A 23715-nucleotide genomic window follows, 5' to 3' on the forward strand; every position below is an offset into this window, starting at 1 on the left:
GGACAGTCCAGATAAAAATGTTGAAGTCACCGAATACTGCAAAATCGTTGTTACAGGCACCCCCCTCGACCAGAGTATGGATAGATTATAAAAAGTCACGTCCTGGACCAGGTGAGCGATAAACAAGCAGGCCTCTAAATGAGTAATTATTGGTTAACTCAAAGCTAAAGGAAAGAGTCTTACAATTGGGTGTGGAGTCAGTTTTACACTTGACGTTACTTTTGTAAAGTATCCATAAGCCCCCTCCTTTTTTGTTCAATCTATCTACTCTGCTCATAGAATATCCTAGAGGAGTTGCAGCTAGGAGATCAGGACTGGGCGATTCTTTGCCCAAGTTTCTGTAATAAATATGACATCCAGATGATGATTTTAAATGAATTCAGCAAATTCGTGGGCATGTTTTATTAATGACCGTGCGTTAATAAGAGAGAGAGGGAATTCAGAGGAGATTTTATACTGACTATTTTTGAGAGGAGTGGAATCGGCAATAAGTAATGTATTCTGGCAGGAGATATGATAGCCATAGTTGTTACACATATGTTTTAAAACATCCTGACTAGGATAAATTCGAAAGCAACAGTGATTAAGTTTATTGAGGGAGTGGATGTCTTTACCTGACCAGGTAATCCTGTAGTCCTTGCTTGGGACAAAAAGGGCAGCATCTCTGGCCCGCCGCACGACCTGGGCATGGACGTGCGCAGACGATCTTGCCTTTGGCGCGCAATCGGTGCGCTCGCTGCGCGTCCAGCCCAGCATTCTATTTTATAGCTGGCATCTGGCAGAGCATAGAGAGTTGACCTATGACCGCCAGCCGGAAGCTCGGCAAGAGAGGGGAGGGGCTGCTTCCCTCCGCACAATCGTCAAGAATTGCCGCGGTGGACCGGGGGGAGTAAAGACCAGAGGGCGAAACAGGTAAGCAATACAATTACATGCACAATATACAAATCACTTAAAACTATGCTTAAAAGCAAGCAATTAATTTCTATTTTAGATGTGATATGTGCCAAAGGAACATCATGAATTAAAAAACGAGCAGCACTTTGCAGAGTAGCTTACCAAGCGACTAAACCTCAGCATGTCTTGAAGAGACAGCACATGCGCTGCCTAGGCGAGATCTAAAAAGTAGAGTACTAATCATAGGGTTCAAATTGGATGTCTCTCTGTGGTCTGGGTAAAGAGAGGAAGTCAATAACAGGCAGCACAAAGCCTAAAGCACCTGAGGAAAATATGATAGATATAAAAAAAAATAGGTAAATTCAGGTAAAAAAAAAAAAGAAGAAAAGCACAGATTTTTATCTCGACCGACTTCTAGGACAGAACCAGGACCATTATTAAATATCAGGTCCTGAGGTCACATTTAGTTCCACTTTCAAATCTTTATTATCCTGTGTGCTTGGAGAAGAAGCGATATAGTGGAGAGCGATATATATGTGCCAAGTGAAGTAACTCCTCAACTGTGCCTCTTCACAAAGATGGCGAATGAAATCATGCATTTTCCCCTGTCTGACTCATGTGCTGTTGTCTTGGCGGGATCCGGACCCTACGTGATCCTGATTGACTCATACACCTTTCGGTTCTTGGGTGTGCGTATGTACAGAGATCCTACCATTGACGGTGGAGGGCTCTGGACTACAAGCTGTACTACCTAGCGGGTCAGCTACAATGACTGATGGCATGGATTGCTCCGGAGGCTCTGTCTGAGACGAATTATCATTGGTCTTGAGGGTAGCGAACACATGTGCTTGGGTACAGCCCCCCCCCCACTGAGCACAGATGCCGGTCTTGCTCCAGGGGGGCCAATATTGCTGGTTCTACTATCGGCGCAACCTGCGCAGTGGAGCGGCGTAAAATGCTGGATCTTTCCCTGTGGTTTTTGCTGACTTCGAAAGGGTCAGAGCAACAGCACACCTGTTGTGACATTGGGTCAACTGTTCACCGAGAAAGTAAAGACTTGCAACTTGATTTTACCAGTGCGGATTGGAACAATATCCTAAAACACATCCCGCAGTTCATGTGAAATGTGCGATTGAAACTGTCGCAATTCAGTTATGTACGCCTCACATACTAGACCCCCTTGCAGTTTCACGGGATGTTTGGAGCAGTGCCGCATGCAGGCCCCAGATGAGGTATGGAACACACTGACTGTTAACATATGACATGTCAGTGCACAACGCTCTGGACCGACATCTGTGACAATATGATATATGCTCGTCATGTGTGTTATGTAAACACCACAAAAAATTGATTGTTGGGCCTGATGGCCTGCCCCAAAATGGATAAAGCCAGAGGCAAATTTATAAACTAGGCACTTGCGCTGACATGTTTAGTGATTGCAATACATTGGAAAATGACCTTGGCAACTCTGGTAGGAGCTTGGAAGCAAAAGCTCGGCCACTGGGCACAAGCCAAGGACACTGGGATGCAACAGCTCTGGCAGCGGTCTGCACAGGGCACACTAATCACAGGGTGGCATGAGATACTTTGATTTGCAGATGCCATTAGGGCGGAATGATTAACTAGGTCGCTTGTGTGGACCTGCGTTGGTGGTGCCAGCAGCTAATGGTATCGCTTCCAGTTTATATCACTCACTGTGACTGGCACCTCCTCCCATTGCTGCCCTCCTTTCGGTTAGTGGTGTTATCACTAGTGACTGCTCCCCTCCGCCGTTTAATCACTCAATCAATCAACTCAGATTTGTAGAGCATGGCTAATCACCCACGAGGTTCTTGCTGGGATCAGTAGAAAAGCCTGGTCTTAAGTGCTGAATTCCGGGCGAGAAGATGATGTTCAGAGGTGAAGAGGAAAGTCGTTCCAGGACTGGACGATGAGGTAGGAGAAAGATTGTCCTCCATCTTGAATTGACATCTTTTCTGGATGGAGAGCCAATGGAGGTTCCTGAGGTGGGGGGTGATGTGAGTCCATTTGGGGAGGTCTAGGATGAGTCTGGCAGCTGTGTTCTGCTGCGTTCTGTATCATCTGTTGTCTCTTCAGGAGTTGGGTGGTGGTTTCTGAATAGAGCGCATTGTCAAAGTCTATCTGGTTGGTGACTAGGGCTTGAGTGACGGTTTTCCTGGAGTTGACGAGGAGCCATCTGAAGATCTTTCAGAGCATGCAGAGGTTTTAGAAGCTGGTGGAGGAGACGCCATTGATCTATCATTTCATGGTGACTTTGCTGTCCAGCATAATACCAAGGATGCAGGTGTGGTCTGTCAGTGTGGGTCCAATTTTGGAGGGCTACTAGGTGTCATTCCACGGGGAGGTGTTGTTCCTAAAAATCAGCACATTCGTCTTATCGGTGTCGAGTGGTGTCGGTGTCGAGCTTCAGGCAGTTGGTCTTCATCCAGTCGGTGGCACTCATCATGCAGCTGTGGGAATTGGTTCTAGTGGTGGAGGGAGTTTTCTGAGAGCGAGAGGACGAGTTGAGTGTTGCCTCCGTAGGATCTGATGTTGAGGCCGTGGTTTCGGACGGTGACAGCCAGAGGCGTCATGCAAGTATTGAACAGGGTGAGGCTGAGTGATAACCCTTGAGGGACACCCAGATGGTGATCTTGGGTTCTGAAGTGAAGGGTGGTAGGCGGATACTCTGGGTTCGTCCTGTGAGGCCGTTGACACTAATATATAATGTCCCTTGCATGACACCTACGCAATGCATTCATCAGGTCTGTACTTTTATCTCTTTCAATCACAAGAGTCTTGTCGAATGTGCTTCCTGTGTACTCAACCCACTGTGTCCTTGAATCTGACCTGTGTGGACAATTGGGTTCTGTCTTTGTAAATGATCCTACATGCTCTCTTCTTAAGTATGCAAAATTTCGAATAAGGAGAAATAAAAACAAGAAGCTTCCTGAAAGAACAGTTTGCAAGGAATGCATTAGAAAATATGCCCAGGGAGGTTTGCTGTAGTGTAAGCACTTTTCCTAAACCAGTCTTTCCCTTCATTATCAAATCTGTATCATAGAGATGTGGATGGTCAAGGGAAAAGTGCCTGTACAACTGATTCGCAAAGCGTTTGCCCACTGCCTGTAATCTACTGTCTGCCCGGATGTTCTTTCTCACTGTTGTTCCATCCAACTCTGCCCTTGCTTCTCACATAAACAACAGAGGGGGGAAATGCAAAAAACATCTCAGTGTCATTTGTGTCTATTCACATCAATGTCCAGATGCTCCTCCAGGAGGACGTAGAGGCAAGTCTTGTATTGGGAACAAGGGCCCCAGCATCTGATGTCTTGATTTTATATTAAAAATCTTGGTCCAATCCATTTTATGTAAAACTAATTTGCATGAAAGCTACCACTTTAAGTTCTGTCTATGCATATATCTTTTTTAAGGTTGCATGTAAAATGCAGTGGTATGAAGTTCAATGAGCTGAATGAAAAAGACCATACTTCTTTTGCAGAAAACTACTATTTAATATTACTTGTTCACAAGACCCTACCGAAGACGGCTTTGGAGCTTGTGCTGGCACAGAGTGAAGCACAAAAGTCTCCAACTAAGTGCGGGTATCAGCAGCAGGATCCAGCAGTGTTCTGTGGAAACAAGTACTGGGGAAAGAGGACATGCAGAAGAAGGTCTGGTGAAATCCCGATGTGTACATCACAGAGTCATATGCATGAGTTGAAAAACCAACAAGAGCAGAGTCTTTCAAGACTTCGGGTGGCCTTCTTATGGTTGGGTCATCCTGAACTGCTAAGAAAATGGCTACTCCAACCAGCCAACCCAGGGTCAGGCTCGCATTAGAGTCTTGACACAAACATAAATGAGCGAAGGCTGTCGTCTAGTGGTTTGCACACAAAAATGAAGCCGCTCCTTAGCAGGTGGCCAACAAGTTACAAGCAATGTAGTATTTCATATTAAGCTACAAGCTGGCAAGTTGTTGAGGCAAGAGCTCATCAGACAGACAGACAGACAGACACACACACACACTCATGACAGATATACAACAATAAGGATTATTAACAGTGACCTTTCATTACAGTGCAAGCACCTTCACAGTCCTTGCATGGCAATGGAAGCACTCCGGCAAAGAGGAAATACTCCTAAAGGAACCAGCATAATGTGAATAACACTTTCTGCTAACATTAGCTCAGGGATCTGATCCAGGGCAATTAGTGACTAAAGAGGGCTGCCCAAAAATTTCTCTATATATTTTTTTTTGTACATGAGATGAGGTATGGTCCTCTTCTGAAGCTCTAGCCACACCTAAAAAAAGAGCACTATTGAATAAAGTGGAGGTGTGGTGAGTGAGGGGAACCGGATAGACAGAATCACTGAAAGTTCATAAAACATCAGATTTGTACCTGTTAGCTGTGATTCCATCAGGTCTTTCTTGGTCTCCACTACAATTTCAGGAAGCTTAGAGATGGGGACACACACATCTGTAGCATAACCCTAAAAAACAACAAATACTATTTAGTCACCGTTATCAAGGAGGCAAGAAGATGTGGATTAAAGGTGTTTGAGTGATGATAAGAAAAGTGACCATGAGGAAAACGAATTATAATTCAGACTATGTATATCATTTCAGGTGTGGAAATGTCTGCATCACTGATGATTTCAGGGGTGGAAAAGAGTATTCCCAATGTGTGAATGATGATTTGTTTTAGTGAGCAACTGAGGATTCTAGGTGTTCAAATCATCTTCCATGTGTATGTCAGTCATAATTGTGGATGTGCAACCAATTCTAGTTGTGTGAATAATATTGTGTTGAAACAGAATTATAGCAGATACATTTATATATTACACAACAAGATACAAGTGTATATCAGGACATGTAAATATACCAGCTTCTATGTTCATACTTCCAAACTGGTGTAATTACAGAGGGTTTGTGCCTCGTACTTAAACTTTACGTAGTGTCATGTGTATATACGTATAACTTAATTTCAGTTATTTATTAAAAACTCTTTGCATAATTCAACACAAGATACATGTCCATATTAGACCATATAAATATTTCCGTCTATCTATCTATCTATCTATCTATCTATCTATCTATCTATCTATCTATCTATCTATCTATCTATCTATCTATCTATCTATCACTCTGTCTCCCGCTCTCTATCTATCTATCTATCTATCTATCTATCTATCTATCTATCTAGCTATCTGAATTTGTGCCTTTACTAGAGCACATTCATAATTACTGGTGGTCCAAGAAAGAGGCAATACCACAACCGCCTCATTTAACTATAAAGCACTTTTCTCAACCTCCAGAGAAAACTCACACTCAAATCCATGAGGAGTTTCTATTTGAACAAAAACAGCACTTGGAAATAGGAACGCGTTTCAGCTGAGTTCTCAGCCGTAGACACCAAAACTTTACCAAGTCTCATCTTTAAATATGTATGCATAAGTACATTTTTATTTTGGTTAAAATAAAAAAATCTACTCCCTTCAACCTTTGTCCCATACCTCCGATGTCCGGAGGTATGGGACTGATTGCAAACCATTCTGACAATTTTGAACTCCCAAACATCCTTCTCAAACCTCTCCCCTCCTTTTTAACCAATCCACCCAAGTAACAGGCATACATTTCCACTACTCCTGAAAATCCTCTTCAAACTTACCCTCCTTTTTAGCCAATTCACTCAACTTGCATGTGCACATCCACTACTTCTAATAACATCTTACTGCTTCCCCTTTTCTTATCCATTCCTATAATTCTATCCCCACTCAAAACACTACTAAACAGGGCCAGACTGGCCATAGTGGGCACCGGGCATTTCTCGGCTGGGCCGCCAGGGTGGGGGCCGGTTCTGGGCCTATGGGGGGGCCGTTTCTGTTACAGGGCCGTTTTTGCAGCATAGCATTATCGGACCCTGTAGCAAAATCGGCTGAAACCAGCCCTGTCAAACAGCTCGGCCGCATCCCCAACCCCCCGGGGAGCCAGCCTAGCCAGGGCCGGTTTTGGTTGCCAGTCCAGCCCTGCTACTAAATACACTAGAAGTCAAGAGCACAAATTTAACACAACTAATCCACAAGGAAAAAACATTAGTAATCTACTAACCATTGTACTCTAATCTTGAGTCCTGGGGTAGCGTGCTACTCGACGCAAAGCGCTTCAATGTCTACTTAGGAGCAGTAGGCGTTATATAATTTAAAATTACAAAAGCTTTCTACATGACGATTCTGCATATGTGAATGGGGACTCTAATGTTTTCTAATGATGATTTCAAGAGTCCTATTGTTCATTCCATTTGTGTTAATGGGAGTTCTGAGAGTGCGAAACATGATTTCGGGTATGCAGTCATGACTTTTGAGGTGGAAATTATTTTGGGCGGTTAATGATGGTATTGTGTGTGGAAATCATTTCAGTCCTGCAAATTAGGTGTTCCTATGTACAAATGATTAGTAGTGTATGATTGATCTCTCCAGGATAGTGAATAATACTTCCAGTTGTGCAGATGAGGATCTGATTCCAGAGGCGTGAATGACGATTCTGGGTAGGTGGAATGGAGTTGTCAGTATGAGAATCGAAACAATTGCAACTGGGACCCGTTCTAGCAAAAAGCAAAGGAGGGTCTAAACTATAAGAATGGTAATTCACTGTGTAAAGATGAGGAGTGCAAATTAGCAATTTAGCTGCAAAATTAAGATTAAGGATGCAAGTAATATTGATCCTATCTGAGAAAAACAATTCTAGATTCATTTTGGAAACAGCCTTTACAACGCAGCAATTAACACGCATTGCCTTTACTACGCATGTCTTTACAATGAAATGGTAAGTATATATCAAATAAGTGTATATATAAATGCACTAAAAAACCAAAGGTTACAGGGACGTTAAAGTTAGGTTCAGATTTTACTCACATAAAACCACAGAAAGTCAGCAGTTATAGTTATCTCAAGAAACTACGTGCATATTTACAAAGAAGTGATGGAGCGCAGCATTAGCCTTCTTGGCTTAACGCCCCGCTACGCCACTTCTGAAACGCAGGGCTGCACTGTATTTACAATAATACGGTGCAGCCCAACGTTTCCACCTCAATGGGGCTACATTTAGCAGCCTAACGCCAAAGCAGGCACCCTTGCACCATAGTGCAAGTGTCCCTGCGTTGTTGGGAATGATTGTTTATGTGCAGGAAGGTATCCCTTCCTGCACATAAACAATCTTAAATGGCGATTTATAACTTTTTGCTGCACACACAGAAGCTGTAACTCGTCATTTTTAAAATGATTGTTTATGTGCAGGAAGGCACACCTTCCTGCTTACAAACAATCATGCATGGCGTTTTGCTGTTTTTGTGTGTGATGCACAATGCAGCACACATAGAAACAGCAAAAATGAGGCGAAATAATGCATTGCTCCTCATTACACCCTGCTAGAACCAGGTTTTCCCTGGTCTTAATTTTGACGCTGCCTATATTTACGCCACTCTTAGAAATATGGGGCAGCGTCACAGTCAATAGGTATTGCAGCGGAACACCCACCGCGACACCCATTGCCCATCCCATTCACACTAACTATAGGGTGCCTTATTTTTAAGGCAACATTAAGCCACGTTAAGTGGCTCAACACTGCCTTGTAAATAAGGCAAAGCCCGTATCGCCACCACGTCAAAAAACGTGACGTTCTGGTGGCGATAGGGGCTTGTAAATATGCCTGTAAATCATGCCCTATTATATCTTGCGCCCCTGCCATGCACAGTTTTCTCATCAATAATTTTATTGCAAATGTTGCAGTGAGATTATCAATTACGTCATAGAAGATGTAAATATTGATGTAATATGTGGGGCAATTGGCAGTGCGCGGCGAGTGCACGAGTTATAGTTACCTTAGGGCAGGAGTTATAGTTTCTTGAGACAACTAGAACAGCTGAATTTCTATGGTTTTGTGTGAAAAATCCGAAACTAGCTATAATGTCACTGTAAGCTTTGTTTTTTCAGTGAATTTCTCAGGTTTCTTTAATTCTGTTTCCTAACTATAGTGTACCTGTAACCACTGCCTTTATCAGCGAATGTCTAGTGTTTTATTTTTTAAAGTAAAGTAATATTTAATTACCATACATTAATCCAGCCTCCCACAGCCTTCGGCCAGACACAGTGGGGGGTTAGTGCATGGCCTTGCCAGCGGACAGGCCCTGTGGCCAAGCCCAAACTGCACAGGTTCTTTGGCCGAGTGCAGTGGCCGTTTAGCCACAGGCCAGGCCCTGTGGCAAACCCCCGCATGCAACCAACCCCATGTTGCTCATAGCTTTGGTCATGTACAGTGGGGTGGGGGGGGGGGGGGGGGGGGGTGGTCACTAGGTCTGGCCTGCGGCCAAGTCCTGTGGCTAACCCCCCAAAGCCAGCCAACCCACGGGCCCCTGGGTGTGTAAGTTGCTGTGTGGGTCTGTGAGTGGGTGTGTCACTAGCTTTAAGAGTTATGTATGTGGGTGTTTGAGTGTATGAGTGCCTATGTGGGTCTGTGAGTGGGTGTGTGAGTGGTTCTCTGAGTGGATGTGTGAGTGACTGTATGGGTGTGTGAGTGGTTAGGACAAGCTACTTACCTTTGGTGATGCCTTATCTGGTAGAGACATAATCCAGCAGTAGACTCCTTACCTTAGAATATCCCAGGCTGGATCCGGAAGACATTTGCTGAAGAAAAACCATTGCACGCCATTAGGTGGTGTTGGTTGGCTCCGCGTGATGTCGTCGGCATTGTCCGCGTCGAAAGTGAAATCCGTGTCACCTATTTAAGCGCCACCTCGGCGCGCTGATGCCAGTTACTTTTCACAACTTTCCACGCTAGGAGCGCTGAGCTATGAAGTGTACTGACAGTGGTGGGTTTAAAACAACTAGGGTCCTGAAAGGGATCAGCCATGCCCTAAGGACCTGTCCGCAGTGCAGGGAGGATGGGTGCATTGGTAAGGAATCTCCGTCTACATTATGGGGCATATGTACAAGCCCCTAGCTCAACCGGAGCGTCACTTATTTTGACGCTCTGGTGGCGATATGCCTGGCATTCTATTTACAAAGTAGCGTTAAGCCACTTTTGGTGGCTTAACGCCGCTTTGTAAATATGCTACCCTTTCACGCAGGTATCTCTGTGAAAGGAGCTTGCAATGGGTGTTGCTGTGGGCATTCCACCGCAACACCCATTGATTTTTGGTGCTGCCCCAGATTTACAAGGAGGTGTAAATCCGTGGCAGCGCAAAAAAACTAATGCCATGCAAGAGTAGGTGTTAGGTTGGTGCACAAGGAGAAATGATTTGTTTCTCCTCGTTTTTGCATTTTCTATGTGAGCTGCATTCGGCAATACACATAGAAAAAGCACAAAGCCATCAATGATTGTTTATGTGCAGGAAGGTGTCCCTTCCTGCACATAAACAATCATTAAATAATGACGATTGCTGCTTCTATGTGTGCCACAGAATGAAGCACACAGAGAAGTAACAAATAGCCATTATAGATTGTTTATGTGCAGGACACCTTCCTGCACATAAACAATCATTACCTGCAACGGCGGCACCCTTGCACTATGGTGCAAGGGTGCATGTGTTGACGCGAAGGACTACTGTCCCATTCACAGGAGCCCCTGAGCCGGGCTAGGGCCAGGTTCCCAGAACGACATCAGTCAAGGCCTCGTTGAAAGGCAGGAAGGGTTCCGAGGAGGACACACCCAGCTGCAGGACGTATGTCAAGATGTTCGCCTTAACTTCCACCGTAAGGGAGCTGAAGGTCCAGGATCTCGGCTGCCTTCCCACCACCATAGCATATGAAGCTCCCTCTTCTGTAGCCACGGTAGGGGCATAAATCAGGCCAGAATCTGGGGATGTTTCAAGTCCACTGGCCTCACCCAATTCCTCAAACCAGTGCATTTCGCGCTCAGGCTGGTCTTGTAAAGGGTCAAGAGACCCCTCCCAATCTTCCTCCATTCCTAGCCCCTCAAAATAAGGCTGAGGAACTGACCTAGGACCCAATGGTGCTGATGGCACAGGAATCGTAATCGATAGGCACCGATCAGTGTCTGGGCCATCGGGGATAAGAATGGTGCTGGCATCTGGAGTCTCGGTGTGGGGGGCAGCACACACTGTGAGTGGGTGTATGCGTTTTTATAATTGAGGTCTGGAGCTGTGAATCTACCACAGATTCACACCGGGGGGGCCGTGCTGTGCACCGCTGTGGATCTGCGTATCCTCGTGCACGCAAAAAATAAATTTGCCCACAATTGGGTCCTTCACAGACCCCCTCCATCAGTCCCATGGGGTCAAGGTACCTTAACCTTGACCCTTTCTTTCAGTTTTAGGTTTTATTTTCCCTTTCTGGGAACCAAGTCCCGATACAAAAAATGGCGGCTGCAACTTTTCTCCCAGGTTGCGGCCAGCCAAACATGGCACTGCTGCTGGTGGGTGGATCCGCGGATCCAGAGCAGTAGATCCACCTCTCTAGATATAGATCAATCTTTTTTCTTTAATAACTCCAAAACTACTAAACATATTTACAGCAAATTATAAAAATCACTCTTTCTGAAACAAGTTCTAGCTTTCGGCCAAATTTGGTGTAATTACGTTCAGCGGTTCAGGCTGTAGTCGTGTCTAAAATTCCTATGGGAAATCACCCCAAAACCTTCCAGATAGCAGCTGAAGCGACTGCCAAACTAGTTTTTACAATTCTTGAAGATTTTCCAAACGGTGCTTAAGTTATATGCAAAACAAAAAATGCTTTTCCTATGGAAACTAGGTCCTGAATACTGGCGACTGCCAGGGGGTTATATCTATCTATCTATCTATCTATCTATCTATCTATCTATATTCACTGAAAAAACCATAGGTTTCACACATGTTATAGTTACGAATTAGCATTTAAAAAACCTTGCAAATTCACTTAAAAAACCATAGGTTTCACACATGTTATAGTTAGCTGGACATTTCACTCGTAAAAAACCAATGAAATTCCCCCGTTATAGTTACTGCAGGCAACTATAACTCACGCGACCGCAATCCTCTGCTGATGACGTCAGATATTACATCACTGTATTTAGACACTTATTTACCCATGTCTTCTTCCATTAATCTTTAGCTATACATATATTACAAATATTTATTTTTCAGAAAGACACATATGTCATCAGTGGGAATTGGGTGGCAAGGACGTTTTTAGGGTTTAGGGATGGGTATTGGGTGGTAAGGGGGATTTTATGGTTTAGGAGGGGTTGAGGGAATAGGGTGGTAAAGTAAAAATACATCTAGGGGGGTTGGAAATGGGGTCTCTAGTTGGCAGAGGTTTGTACCTGACCATGTAGGGACCACCACTCTAGCCAGGGTAAGTCAGAAACGCACCCTAAATTAACCTGTGCTCACCCGCTTGGCAAAGAGCAGTCAGGCTCAATTTAAGAGACAATGTTTAAAGTATTTGTGTAACACTTAACTTACAGTAACCCAATGAAAACACCACAAAAAGACTCGCCACAGGTTTAGAACAATAGAGATTATTTATCTGGTTAAAACATGGTAAAACAGTCAGAAATCCAATCAGTAGATCAAGAGATATGTTTTTTTTATAGTTAAGAGATTAATATCATTGAGAATCACAGTGCTAAGAAAATAGCAGGTCCTCTCTTTAAGTAAAATAAGGTAATTCTCCTACTGGTTAATACGGGAAGGGCACTCGAACTTTTGGCTACGTCGCGGTACTCTGACTGATTAGGGAGTCTCAGTGTCCCTAATTTAACAGGGATCAGGGTAATATCCAGTACCCGCGCTGGGCGTCACCGGGTGGGACTACATTCCGGGTATCCGTGTGCACAAGGCGGCCCAAGGCTGGCGAGCGGATACCGCTCCTGCAATGCCTGGCTTTGCTAATGTCGCTGGGGTTCCGCATTGCCTGCCAACTCCTCGGCTTCTCCTGGCTGGCTTCCTCTGGTGCTGCGGCATTGTTGAAAGGAGACGCTGAAACCACGGCCTGCGCACTTGAAATGCGGAAACCAATGCAGGAAAGGGATGAAGCACGGCACATGCGCAAAAGTTGAAAAAGAGCTGCCTCAAAGTCGAGAAGCACTGCACACGCTACGGGGTGTAAAGTTGGTGAATGAGCACTCGGAACAAGTGTTATCTTTCCGCTATGTTTATTGGCACAACAGTGAGCAGTTACACCTAGGAGCGCCGGCCACCTCTATCTCTCCGCTCGCTGCCACGCACCTCTCTCGTCACGCTCCGCGCTTACTCCTGCGCGCGCATCCTGGCGTCAACCTGCGTACCCGCGTCACGTCACGTGACGCGCTAACAACTAGACCGCTACATATCTCCCCCTTTTACCGACCCAACAATAAGTCACTTACAGTTCGCAGTCCAGTTCAAAGTCTTGGAACCTGGAAGGCCTTACTACTTGTCTTCCGCTCCTGGTCACCTTACCGCTTGACCCTCGAGCCCCTTGGCTCTGTGTTTCCTCACGTTCTGTCCCTTCGGCCATCGCTCCCCCACTGTTCCGATTACCTCCCAGCCTGTCCATCTCTGCCACTGGGGTCTCACCCCCTTGCTCTCCTCCTTGCTCCTCTCCTGTACCTGCTTCTTCCCTTTCTTCACTTCCGCTCGCCTTATTCTCTCCATCCGCGTCTCCCGTGCCTTCGCCTTCCGTCTCCCACTGTTCCCATCTCAATATTTTGTTGCACCGGGCCATGCGGTCCTGCGACCACACGTTCCCGTCGCTGAGCAGAGCCGCTCTGTCATACACTTCCTTGACCTGCATGGGCTTGCTGTACTTGCTGTCTCCTTTCCTTTGTAGGGTAGCCAACTTTACTCTCACCCATTCTCCTCTCACTAACCGAGTGTCCTTCACACTCCTCCTCTTGTTGTAGTTGTTGGTGTAGATGGCTTGAGCCCTCTCCATATTTGCTCTCACGACTGCCGGAGACCATTCACTGGTCACTACCTTCTCCTTCCAGATTCTGTTGTCGTGCGTGAAAGGTTCACGTCCTCTCAATATTTGGAACGGGCTGTACCCTGTGCTTGTGGGCGTTATCCTGTAGGCCCATACCATATTCTCCACCGCCTTCTTCCAGTCTTTGTTGCAGGTGATGGCTGCTTGAATGGCCCCCATCACCACTCTGTTAAATCGTTCCACCAGACCGTTACCTGCCGGATGGTATATGGCCGTGTGCTTTACCTCGATGCCGTTCCTCCCCATGAACTGTTTCCATTTTTCTGATGTGAATTGTGGCCCGTTGTCGCTTAAGATGGACTTGGGAATTCCCTCTCGGGTGAATGTTTCCGATAGGAACTCCAGGATGTTCTCCGTGTCCATCGTTTCGCTCACTTTTATCTCTGGCCACTTGGAATAACGGTCGATGAGGACACACACGTATTTTTGTACGCTCTGGTCATCCAGCACCGGCCCTAAAATGTCTATGGACAACTCTTCCCATGGGTTGGCGGGCGTGTCGAATTTCCCCAGAGCCGGGCGTAATGGCCTCAACGTTTTGTCCGCCCCTTGGCATTGGGGGCACTCCCTGACATGTCTCTCTGCTCTCATGTCCATGCCTGGCCACCAGTAATTCTGTTTCGATCTAGCTTTGAGTTTCCCTATACCCAGGTGGCCTTCATGCAATAGGTCCAGTAGTTTGTTGATGAGATTCGTGGGGGGGATTACTCTGTCTCCCCGGTATATGAATATGCCCTCATCTCCCACGGTCAATTCTTCTCTCACTTCATAAAAAGGTTTGAGGTTGGGTTTCACCTTTTTCTTGTCAGGCCACCCTTGGGTGATGTGGGCTTTTATCTCCATCAGGTCCGCATCTTCGTCATACGCGGCTGTCCACTCCTGTCTGCTGATGATCTTCTCTTGATCCTCAATGAGAGCCACCATCTCTCCTCTGTCCGCGGGGTCTTCTTCTCCCGGCTCCATGGCCGCCGCTCGGCTCAGGTAGTCTGCCACTCGGTTCTTGTTTCCCGGGATGTACTCTACATCATATCTGTAGTCCAACAATTTTAGGGACATTTTCGATATCCTGGGTGTGGCGCTGGCGTGTCCACACGACGTCAGAACCTTCACTAACGGCTTGTGGTCCGTTTTGAGCAGGAATCGGGTACCCCATAGGAATTGCCGGAATCTCGTCATGGCCCACACTACCGCTAACATCTCCTTCTCAATGACGCTGTACTTGCCTTCTGTCTCCGTCAGTGCTCTGGAGGCGAAGCTTATCGTCTCCACTTCTCCACTTCCTCGGTCTTGCATGAGTACAGCGCCCAACCCCTTGTCGCTGGCGTCCGTGATGAGTATGGTGGCGCCTTGCGGGTCGTAACCCTTGAGAGGCATCGCTTCTAGGATCCCTTTTTTGATGACTTCAAATTCCGCCTGGGCTTCCGGTGTCCATTGGAACACCGTGCTTTCTCTGGTTAGCCTCCTCAAGTTATAGGTCTTGGATGCGAATTGTACCACGAATTTACTGTAGTACTCCGCCATCCCCAGGAAGGACCTGACCTCCTCCTTGTTCTTGGGGGCCGGAGCTTCAACGATGGCCTTCACGTTTTCCATCTTGGGGGTGACCCCTTGTTGCCCTATTTCGTGGCCTAAATAGGTCACCGATTGCATTCCCAACCGGCATTTCGACCATTCCGCCGTGAGACCTTTAGCTTCCAGCGTCCGTAACACCTTTTCCAGAGTCCGGTCATGGTCCCTCCTATCTCTGCCCATCACCAGTATATCGTCCTGGAAGTACTGCACGTCCTTGCAGTCTCTGAACAGCTGGTGCATCATCTTCTGGAAAACGGCCGCCGCCGAGGCCAGCCCGAACGGCATGCGACAGAATCTGTAGCACCCAAACGGGGTAATGAACGATGTGAGACTTTTGCTGTCCGGGTGTAGGGCTACCTGGTGGTAAGCCGATGTAAGGTCGATGGTGGAGTACCACTGGACTCCTCTGGTTCGTGCCAGCATCTCCTCTATCTTGGGAAGGGGAAATTTCTCCACCACTATGTTCTTATTGAGTTCTCTCAAGTCTACGCAAAGCCTGACCTTCCCGTTGGGTTTCATCACGACCACCAAAGGCGCCAACCATTCGGCACAGGTTATGGGTTCTATGATGCCCTTCTTCTCCAGGTCTTGGAGTTCCGTCTGGACAGCTTCCCTTACTGCAATGGGCACATTCCTTACTTTGTGTGCTACTGGTGTGGCTCCTTCCTTCAGCACTATTTTGTGTTGAAATTTCTCCATTTTTCCTACTGCACCCCCAAACACTCTCGGGTAGTTTTCCTTCCATCTGTCTGTGTCCAGCCATTCCACCTGGTCTGTGAGCAGGATCTGTTCCTTCCCCCCTGGGTCGAGTTTTATGCCCAGGTCGCCCTGGTCCAACCATCCCAGGACGGAGGGTCCTTTCTCGGCCACGTACAGCTTGCACCACGCCGTACGGCCTCTGAATTCGAACAACAGGCGTCGGTACCCTAGCATGGGGATGCGATCACCATTGTATGTTACCGGTCGTATGTCTAGTTTCTCCAGCCTAGGGCCCAACTTGGGTTGGAATTGTTCTACCCACACTGCACGCTGTACGATGGTGAATGGGGATCCGGTGTCTGCCACAACCGCGATGGTTATGCCGCCCACGGACATTTCCAGGACCGGTTTGGTTGATCTCTTGGCATCCACGCTCAGTACCTGATCATATATGCACAGTACGGTGACCACCTCCTCCTCCGTGGCGTCTTCCGGGTCTTCCGCGCTTTGGTCCATGTATTTCACCACTCCTTTCTGTTGTTTCTTCCGACACACCTTCTCGTAGTGGCCCATGATACCGCAGTGCATGCATTTGGCTCTGAAGGCCGGGCAACGTCTGTCGTGGGCTTCGTGGGACCAGCTTCCACACCTGTAGCACGTTTTCTTGCTCTCACCGTCCGCTTGTTTCCCTTGCCATCTGCTGGTTCCTTTGGTTGTGGGAGGCTTGGGTTTCTGGTCCCTGCGGTAATCACCCTCCTGTATCCTGTTCACCATGGTTGGGGCGCCTGTGTCTTTTCTGGTAGCCTCGGCGCACCTCTTCGAGAGTTCCGCCCTCTTCACAATAACCATTACTTCCTTGAGTGTGGTGTCCCCACTCGCCCACAGCTTGTCCTGCACGTTTGTACTGGTGGTGTGCATGATCACTTGATCTTTTATAAATTCGTCTTCCCACAGTGCGTACCTGCACGGGGCTGCTAGCTTCCTCAGTGCTGCTACGTATTCTTCGATGGATTCTCCCACCTTTTGTTTCCTTTGCTGGAAATTATATCTGTCTACCGAAACACAGACGGTGGGGCGGTATCGCTCATCCAGGTCCTCCACCGCGTGCGCATACACGTCATCGTCTGTGTCTTCTCTCTTCGTGGGCACTAGGCTCTTGTATATTCTCAGACCTTCAGGCCCTAGATTTAGTAGCAGGATGCGTTTTTTCCTCTGGGGTGTGAATTTCTCTTCGTTCTCGTCCTCCAAAACCCCTATGAAATTGTCTATGTATTCCTTCCAGTCCTCCCATTTCATCATTGGTTCACCGGGTTTCGTTAGGAATTGCACCGGTGCAATCGCATACCCTGCCGGGGTACTCATCTTTGCTTCCTTGGCGCTTGTTTCGACGGTGACTTTACTCGGGGGGCTGCCTGGGGTGTTGTCGTTGTTTCTTGTGTGCTCGATCCTCTGGGGGCTCTTGTCACTGGGCCCCACTTCCTCCTCTTTGGTAGCCAGTGCAGCGCTTTCTGTGCTTGATTACGTGCGAGGGCAGCTCGTGTGCTTTTTTTTTTTTTTGGTTGAGAACGGCGTCGTCTCTGTGGCCTGTTTGTGGTTTGGTTACTGTACCGTGGCACTGCCACGCTCCTCGGGTGCTCTGTGCCTGGGGTCGATCTCCGCAGTTGGCTGGGTCGTATCTCGTGACTTCCCCCTTCCAGGCGGCCCGTGCGGTGTTTTGTTTGGGCTTGATGGCCTGGTAGCGTGTCTTCCTTCGACTCGTGGGGCCACGTGGAGTGTAGCCTTCTACTGCGCTTCCCCCCGTCGGTCCGGTTTCCGTCCCGACCTCGTCGCCACTGTAAAGTTGGTGAATGAGCACTCGGAACAAGTGTTATCTTTCCGCTATGTTTATTGGCACAACAGTGAGCAGTTACACCTAGGAGCGCCGGCCACCTCTATCTCTCCGCTCGCTGCCACGCACCTCTCTCGTCACGCTCCGCGCTTACTCCTGCGCGCGCATCCTGGCGTCAACCTGCGTACCCGCGTCACGTCACGTGACGCGCTAACAACTAGACCGCTACACGGGGTGAAAGGCGATACAGCGGTCTTGAAACGATTCATACGCACCGGAGGTGAAAAGCGATACAGCAAAGTCTCGAATCACAGTAGTTGAAGAGTGATGCAGCAAAGGGTTGAAGTGACACACACACACGCTAAAGTTGAAAAGTGAAGCAGCGCTGAAGTAGAAAACGTTGGAGTGCTGTACACGAGGTGGGGTCACATTGTGCAGGGGCACCAATCCTTGCAAGGTCACCTCCTGCAGGTTTGAGGTTGAAAAGAAGACGCTGGTGAGCTCGTTGATATCCCTGAGACCTCAAGGAGAACAGGGGGCAAGCTAGGAAGCCCTGTGAGTCCTCTGGGGTGTTCTTTGGTCCTCTGTTGCAGGGCAGAGGTCTGCAGGCAGCAGAGCAGCACAGCAAAGCAGGGCAGCAGTTCCTGGGAACTGCAGAATGGTCATCCTCCTAACGCAGCAGCCTTTACTCTAGCTGAGTTTCTTGCAGGTCCAGTAGTTAATAATTTGCTAACACCAGGATCCTGATCCTTAAACTAAGAATTGCCTTTGCTGTAGGGGTGAGATCAAAAGGCCACTGAGAGAATGCATAGGCCCCCCTCTAAATTCTGTCCTGTGTGCCATCCTATACTAGGAGGTTTGTTCAGCATTAGTGAGGCCAGGACCCTGCCCTTTGGAATGCTGGAGCCAATTGCACCCCCATGTAGATGTCCCAGGAAGGCACCTCAGAGTTACAGGTCTGCAGTTTCCCTTGAGCCCTAGGTTATAGCTGACTCCCGGGAATGCACAGGTGTGCTCCCCCAGCCTCCAGTGTGGACTGGAGTCAAACTAAAAGGCACACAAGGAGTTTAGAGCAGAGGAATGCCCGCTTTCTAGAAGTGGTATTTCTAAGATATTAATGACAAATCCACCTTTCCCACAAGGCAGGGTTTATCATTGTGAATCTAATGATCGTAAACCATATGAGGTTGCTCAACTGTAAGCCACTACTGAGAGAAGCACAGGCCTTGGCACGCATATTTAAATGCCATGTGATATCACAGTGAGCTACATGCTCAGGTCCTGCATTGGCAGGCCTGAGACAGGGTTGAAAGGCTACTTATATGGGTGGCACAATTTGTGCTGCATGCCCTCTAGTAGTATTCGAAGTACAAGCCCTGGGTATATTATACCACTGTACAAGGGACTTACCAGTAATTCAACATAAGCTAATCAGGGACACACCAATTAAAAGCATGTTTAGGAAGAGCAAATGCTCTTTAGCACTGAATGGCAGTAGTAAAGCACTCAGAGTCCTAAGGCCAACAAAAAGATACATTAAAAAGGGGAGGCAAAAAGTTGGGGAAGACCACCCTAAGGAGGACAGGTCTAACAGGGGAAGGGGTGGTTTGGGGGGTGTCCCCCCAATTAAGAAAATATTGAAATGTATAATTGTCAAAAGAAATGCGGGTTTGGGGGGTCCCCCCAATTTAAAACATAGTATGTATACGCGCACACACACATACATCCACACATATATAAATAAAATTGTCACCTACCTGACATATACTTACCATTTCGTTGTAAAGGCATGCGTGGTGTGGTAAAGGCATATGAGCGGTAAAGACCTACATGGTAAAGGCAATGCGTGGAAAATGCATTGCATGGTTAAGGATGGCTGGTAAGCATGCGTCGTAAAGGCATTCATTTATAGTTTTGTTCTGTGCCATGCAGTGCAGGTATCAGAGCACTGCACACATTTGTTTTATTTCATGCCAAGCACAGGTAGGTACTGCATATACAGTAACATTCTGATGTATGCCAATCTTTCCATAGATTATGTGAACATCCCCATGCTCCGGATAGGATCGAGAAAAATATTCATAGCGGTATCTCCCCACCTACGCCAGGTGACAAGACCGCTTAATTGCAGATCTGCAAATCTCCACTGTTGATGACTTCACGACCAGTATAAATACATCAGTGCTGGTAATGATATTCTGTTATTTTTTCCATGCCTAACAGAATAATAGGGCAAAGAGGAAGAACCACATTCCAACAATGTGCTCTTCACTCAAGGAATCTGCGATAAAGTAAGTAACCATAGAAAGTTATTGAAGGTAAGTAACTTGTTCTTCTACTGAACCCCCATCCGTAGCATCCTTATTTGAACCACTAACAGCGCTGTACAATGAAGAGGAGGGTTGAATGAAGCAACAGAATCAAACCAGGAAGCTTTCAATCACAGCCTTTGCTAAACTGGGGTCTTGTTTTAAATGAGGATTTAAACAACAATGATCAGCAAAAGGATCCACGCAAGTGACTAGCCCGACTAATCACCTCAACCAGAACTCCGCCATAACAAAACTGCTCTGGTGTAATGAGCCCATAAACCAACTGGGGACTCTCTTTCAACCAACATTTTGTAAAACTTTACTACAGAGAACATTAATTCAACTGGAAATAATTTGCTTCCTGGCCCACTTAGAGGTTATCGCCCATTTTAAAACGCCTAGTCCGAAGCAGATAGTGAGTGACTAACCCTTTCTCGGATCAATCCTATGCAGTTTATCCCTCTTCTTCAAAAAATAAAGAGGGATAGAAAGATGGTGGGAACATAACTTGAGCCACATGGAACAGAAAACACAGCAGAGTAAACTTATTTTTCGAAAAGGAAAGTCAAAAGTAAGTGTAGAGGCAGACAATGGCTGAAACTCACTGACCCACTGGCCTCAAGTTAATGCACTAAAAACACAGTCTAAAATGCCCAAACTTCAGATCACAAGAATGAAAGAGCTTAATTGGCTGACCCATTAATAAAAAAGTCAGCACTAGACTAGTTTTTCTGGAACCACAAATGGAACTGGAGGATATGTATTCTGTAAACTTGTTCAAGTAAATCTACTGGCAATTTCAACATTGATCCTTGGTGGGTTTAAATGAAGGAGGCAGAAATAGCTATAAAATAGGCTTCAACTCTACCTAAACTAAGACCTTTCTCAGTCAAACAGCAAATTGAAAAACCAACACATATTTCAAGGAGTCCAATTCCTTTATAGAATACCACTTAGTAAATGTGCACCATCACTCAACTACAATGTTATTGTTGATGACTCATGACACCAACAACCCATCCAGGACCTTGTCAGACAGAAACTAGAGAGCTTCCTATGAAGCGCCAAGCATGATAATTTAGTGACAAAATTTATGGATGCAGAAAATGTCCTTTTTGTGGCAACAATAGAACCTCCCTCATAAGCAGGGGTCACAGCTTTGTACAACTTAGTTCCAGAAAATATTGATGCCAAATAGGCCTCACCCAATTCTTAGCTATTATAATCACATTAGCCTTGAGCTGACACCTTTTTTGTACTACCCTCTGAATCAAAGGTAACAGTGGAAGCTAACAGCTGAAAACAACGACAAACAGATTCTGCAAAGTACTGCCCAGAGAAAGGCACCCTCCAGGACACTCTATATAAAATTGCACTAGACATTTGCTGTACTCTTGAGTTGCAAAAAGATCTACACGAGGTAAGCCCCATTCTGCAAAATCCATTTAAATTAACTCTGAATAAATTTCCAACTAGTGAGAAACCGAGATCTGTGTGTTGAGCAGATCTGCCTGCGTGCTAACAGAGATTGAACTGTAATATGTTAATTGCCCACACCCACAAATCCATCAAATCCGTGCGAAGGGGTGAGATCCCACTTTTCCAACTTTAATGATACAAAACAATATTGTGGTATTGTCGGGCCCATCTATACTGCTTCCCTCGAATCCACAGAAGAAAAGCTGTGAGAGCGAATTTCATTGCTGTCAGCTCCAACAGACCAATATAAAATTTGGTCTCCTGAAAAAAACAGACCTATTGCTTTAAGAAAGTTTGAAACAAAATGGATATTGAAATTGCATGCTGTGGAGAGGGGATTGAATGCGGACAGGGAATTTCATGTGTTTTAACAGGTTAGAACATGTGGTCCTCTGTTTGGGTTTTGCTCACACTTCCTCATATGTATTGTGTGAGAAGTTGGCCTGATGTATGATGTCACTAGTTCTAGTGTACACCTTATATCAGTCCAAATACCCTTATGGTGATTGGTTGTAAAGTCAACCTTATAGACCAGCTATCCTAGTGGTAGCATGGACAAGAGCAGTCTTAGGCTAAACTCTGAATGGCATGTGAAGCCAGCTGTGATACCATATATAATCCCTTGAATACCAAATGAAAGGACACCACAACAGATATATATATAAAATAAAGTGTATTTATTCCAGTCAAACCCTCAGCACTCTTTATGAGATTAGAGGTAAGTACAACACAGTCTTATTTAAGCATACATTAAGTCACACAGGTAAGTAATACAGTTAGGCCCTAGGGGCCACGCAAACCATATACTAAGTAAGTGGTATAAGGACCACTGTCTCGGAAATAGAATAGGCCTAGGCCTAGGGAATCGCTGGGGCTACACTACACTAGCGTTAGTTAGGAAGTGGGAGGCCCACGGGATTCGTGTGCAGAGTGGAAACACTCACGCGTAATGCGTAAAAGTCAATAGCAATAGTACAGTTTAGAAAACGGTAGATTTAGGACACTTCCGGAGTAGCTAGGAAGTTGAGACTTGAAAACTAGACACTAGGATAGTCACTATCCTGATGAGCACCGGAGTACCCAAGTTACCTAGCCCACAGGCTGCGGGTGCATAGGGGTGAAGATGCGTCGTTTTCGTCGTCGACTCCTATGGATGCCTGAAGAAAGATGCTGACAGGCAGTCAGTGAAGAGTGTCCGGTGGATCCCAAGGCTGGGATCAAGAAGAGAGGAAACCTGCAAGCAGAAGGGACAGAGTCAAGGTCACTAGCCAGTGACCACGTGGAACCAGGAAGGAACCAGGCGATGTCGTGAAGAGTGAAGGTGAAGCTTGTCGCTGCAGCCAGGAGGACCAGGAAGCGTCGAGGACGACCAGGACCAGGAGGCGAGCTGTCCCACGAAGGCTCTTGCTGTCGGCGGCGTCGAAGTTGGACTAGGACTCACCAAGCCTTGGCAAGCGGAACCCACGAAGAACGAAGGACTTGCTTCTGGTGCAGACCAGGAAGGTCTGGGGTGCTTCTTCTTTGCAGAGAAGCGGGAGCCAGTCTGGAGGAGCCAAACCAGCGCAGAAGATTTCAGGGTGCGTCGTCACAAAGGCCACTAGCCAGCGGGCAAGCAACCGGACAGACGCGGCAAGCAGGAAAATGCTGAAGGGCCCCACGCAGGACTCGTGGAGTGTGGGGGGCTGATCTTCGGTGCAGATGGTGCTTGGGGTTGGGGCTTCTCAATCCCCGGTGCACAACTTCGAGGGTACCTCAGAAGCTGCGCTTTAAGTTACTAGCCACTTTTCCCAGGTAGCCGGTCCCACGTCGCTCGTCGCCTCCACGGATCTCAGCTCTGCTGTAGATGTGGATCAGGGTCGGAGAAGTCTGGAAGTCAAGGCTCTGGTCAGGCTCTGCAGTCGGTTCCTCGTAGAACGTGGGCAAAGCAAAGGGTAGTCTCTTGATGGTGCCTGTTTGCACAGGGTAGCC

The 23715-nt window shown here is 46.8% G+C and overlaps 1 protein-coding gene across 1 annotated transcript in view; it reads right to left on the bottom strand.

The window, feature by feature from the left end:
• The window catches only part of LDHD (lactate dehydrogenase D), a 521655-nt gene that overhangs the window by 100792 nt on the left and 397148 nt on the right, over positions 1-23715 (bottom strand). The window contains exon 9 of the mRNA XM_085638586.1: positions 5298-5388. Within this exon, the coding sequence (XP_085494712.1) occupies positions 5298-5388 (91 nt within the window). The remainder of the gene's footprint in view (positions 1-5297; positions 5389-23715) is intronic.

The sequence above is a fragment of the Triturus cristatus genome, chromosome 12, assembly GCF_964204655.1.
Source record: "Triturus cristatus chromosome 12, aTriCri1.1, whole genome shotgun sequence".
Classification (NCBI taxonomy): domain Eukaryota; kingdom Metazoa; phylum Chordata; class Amphibia; order Caudata; family Salamandridae; genus Triturus; species Triturus cristatus.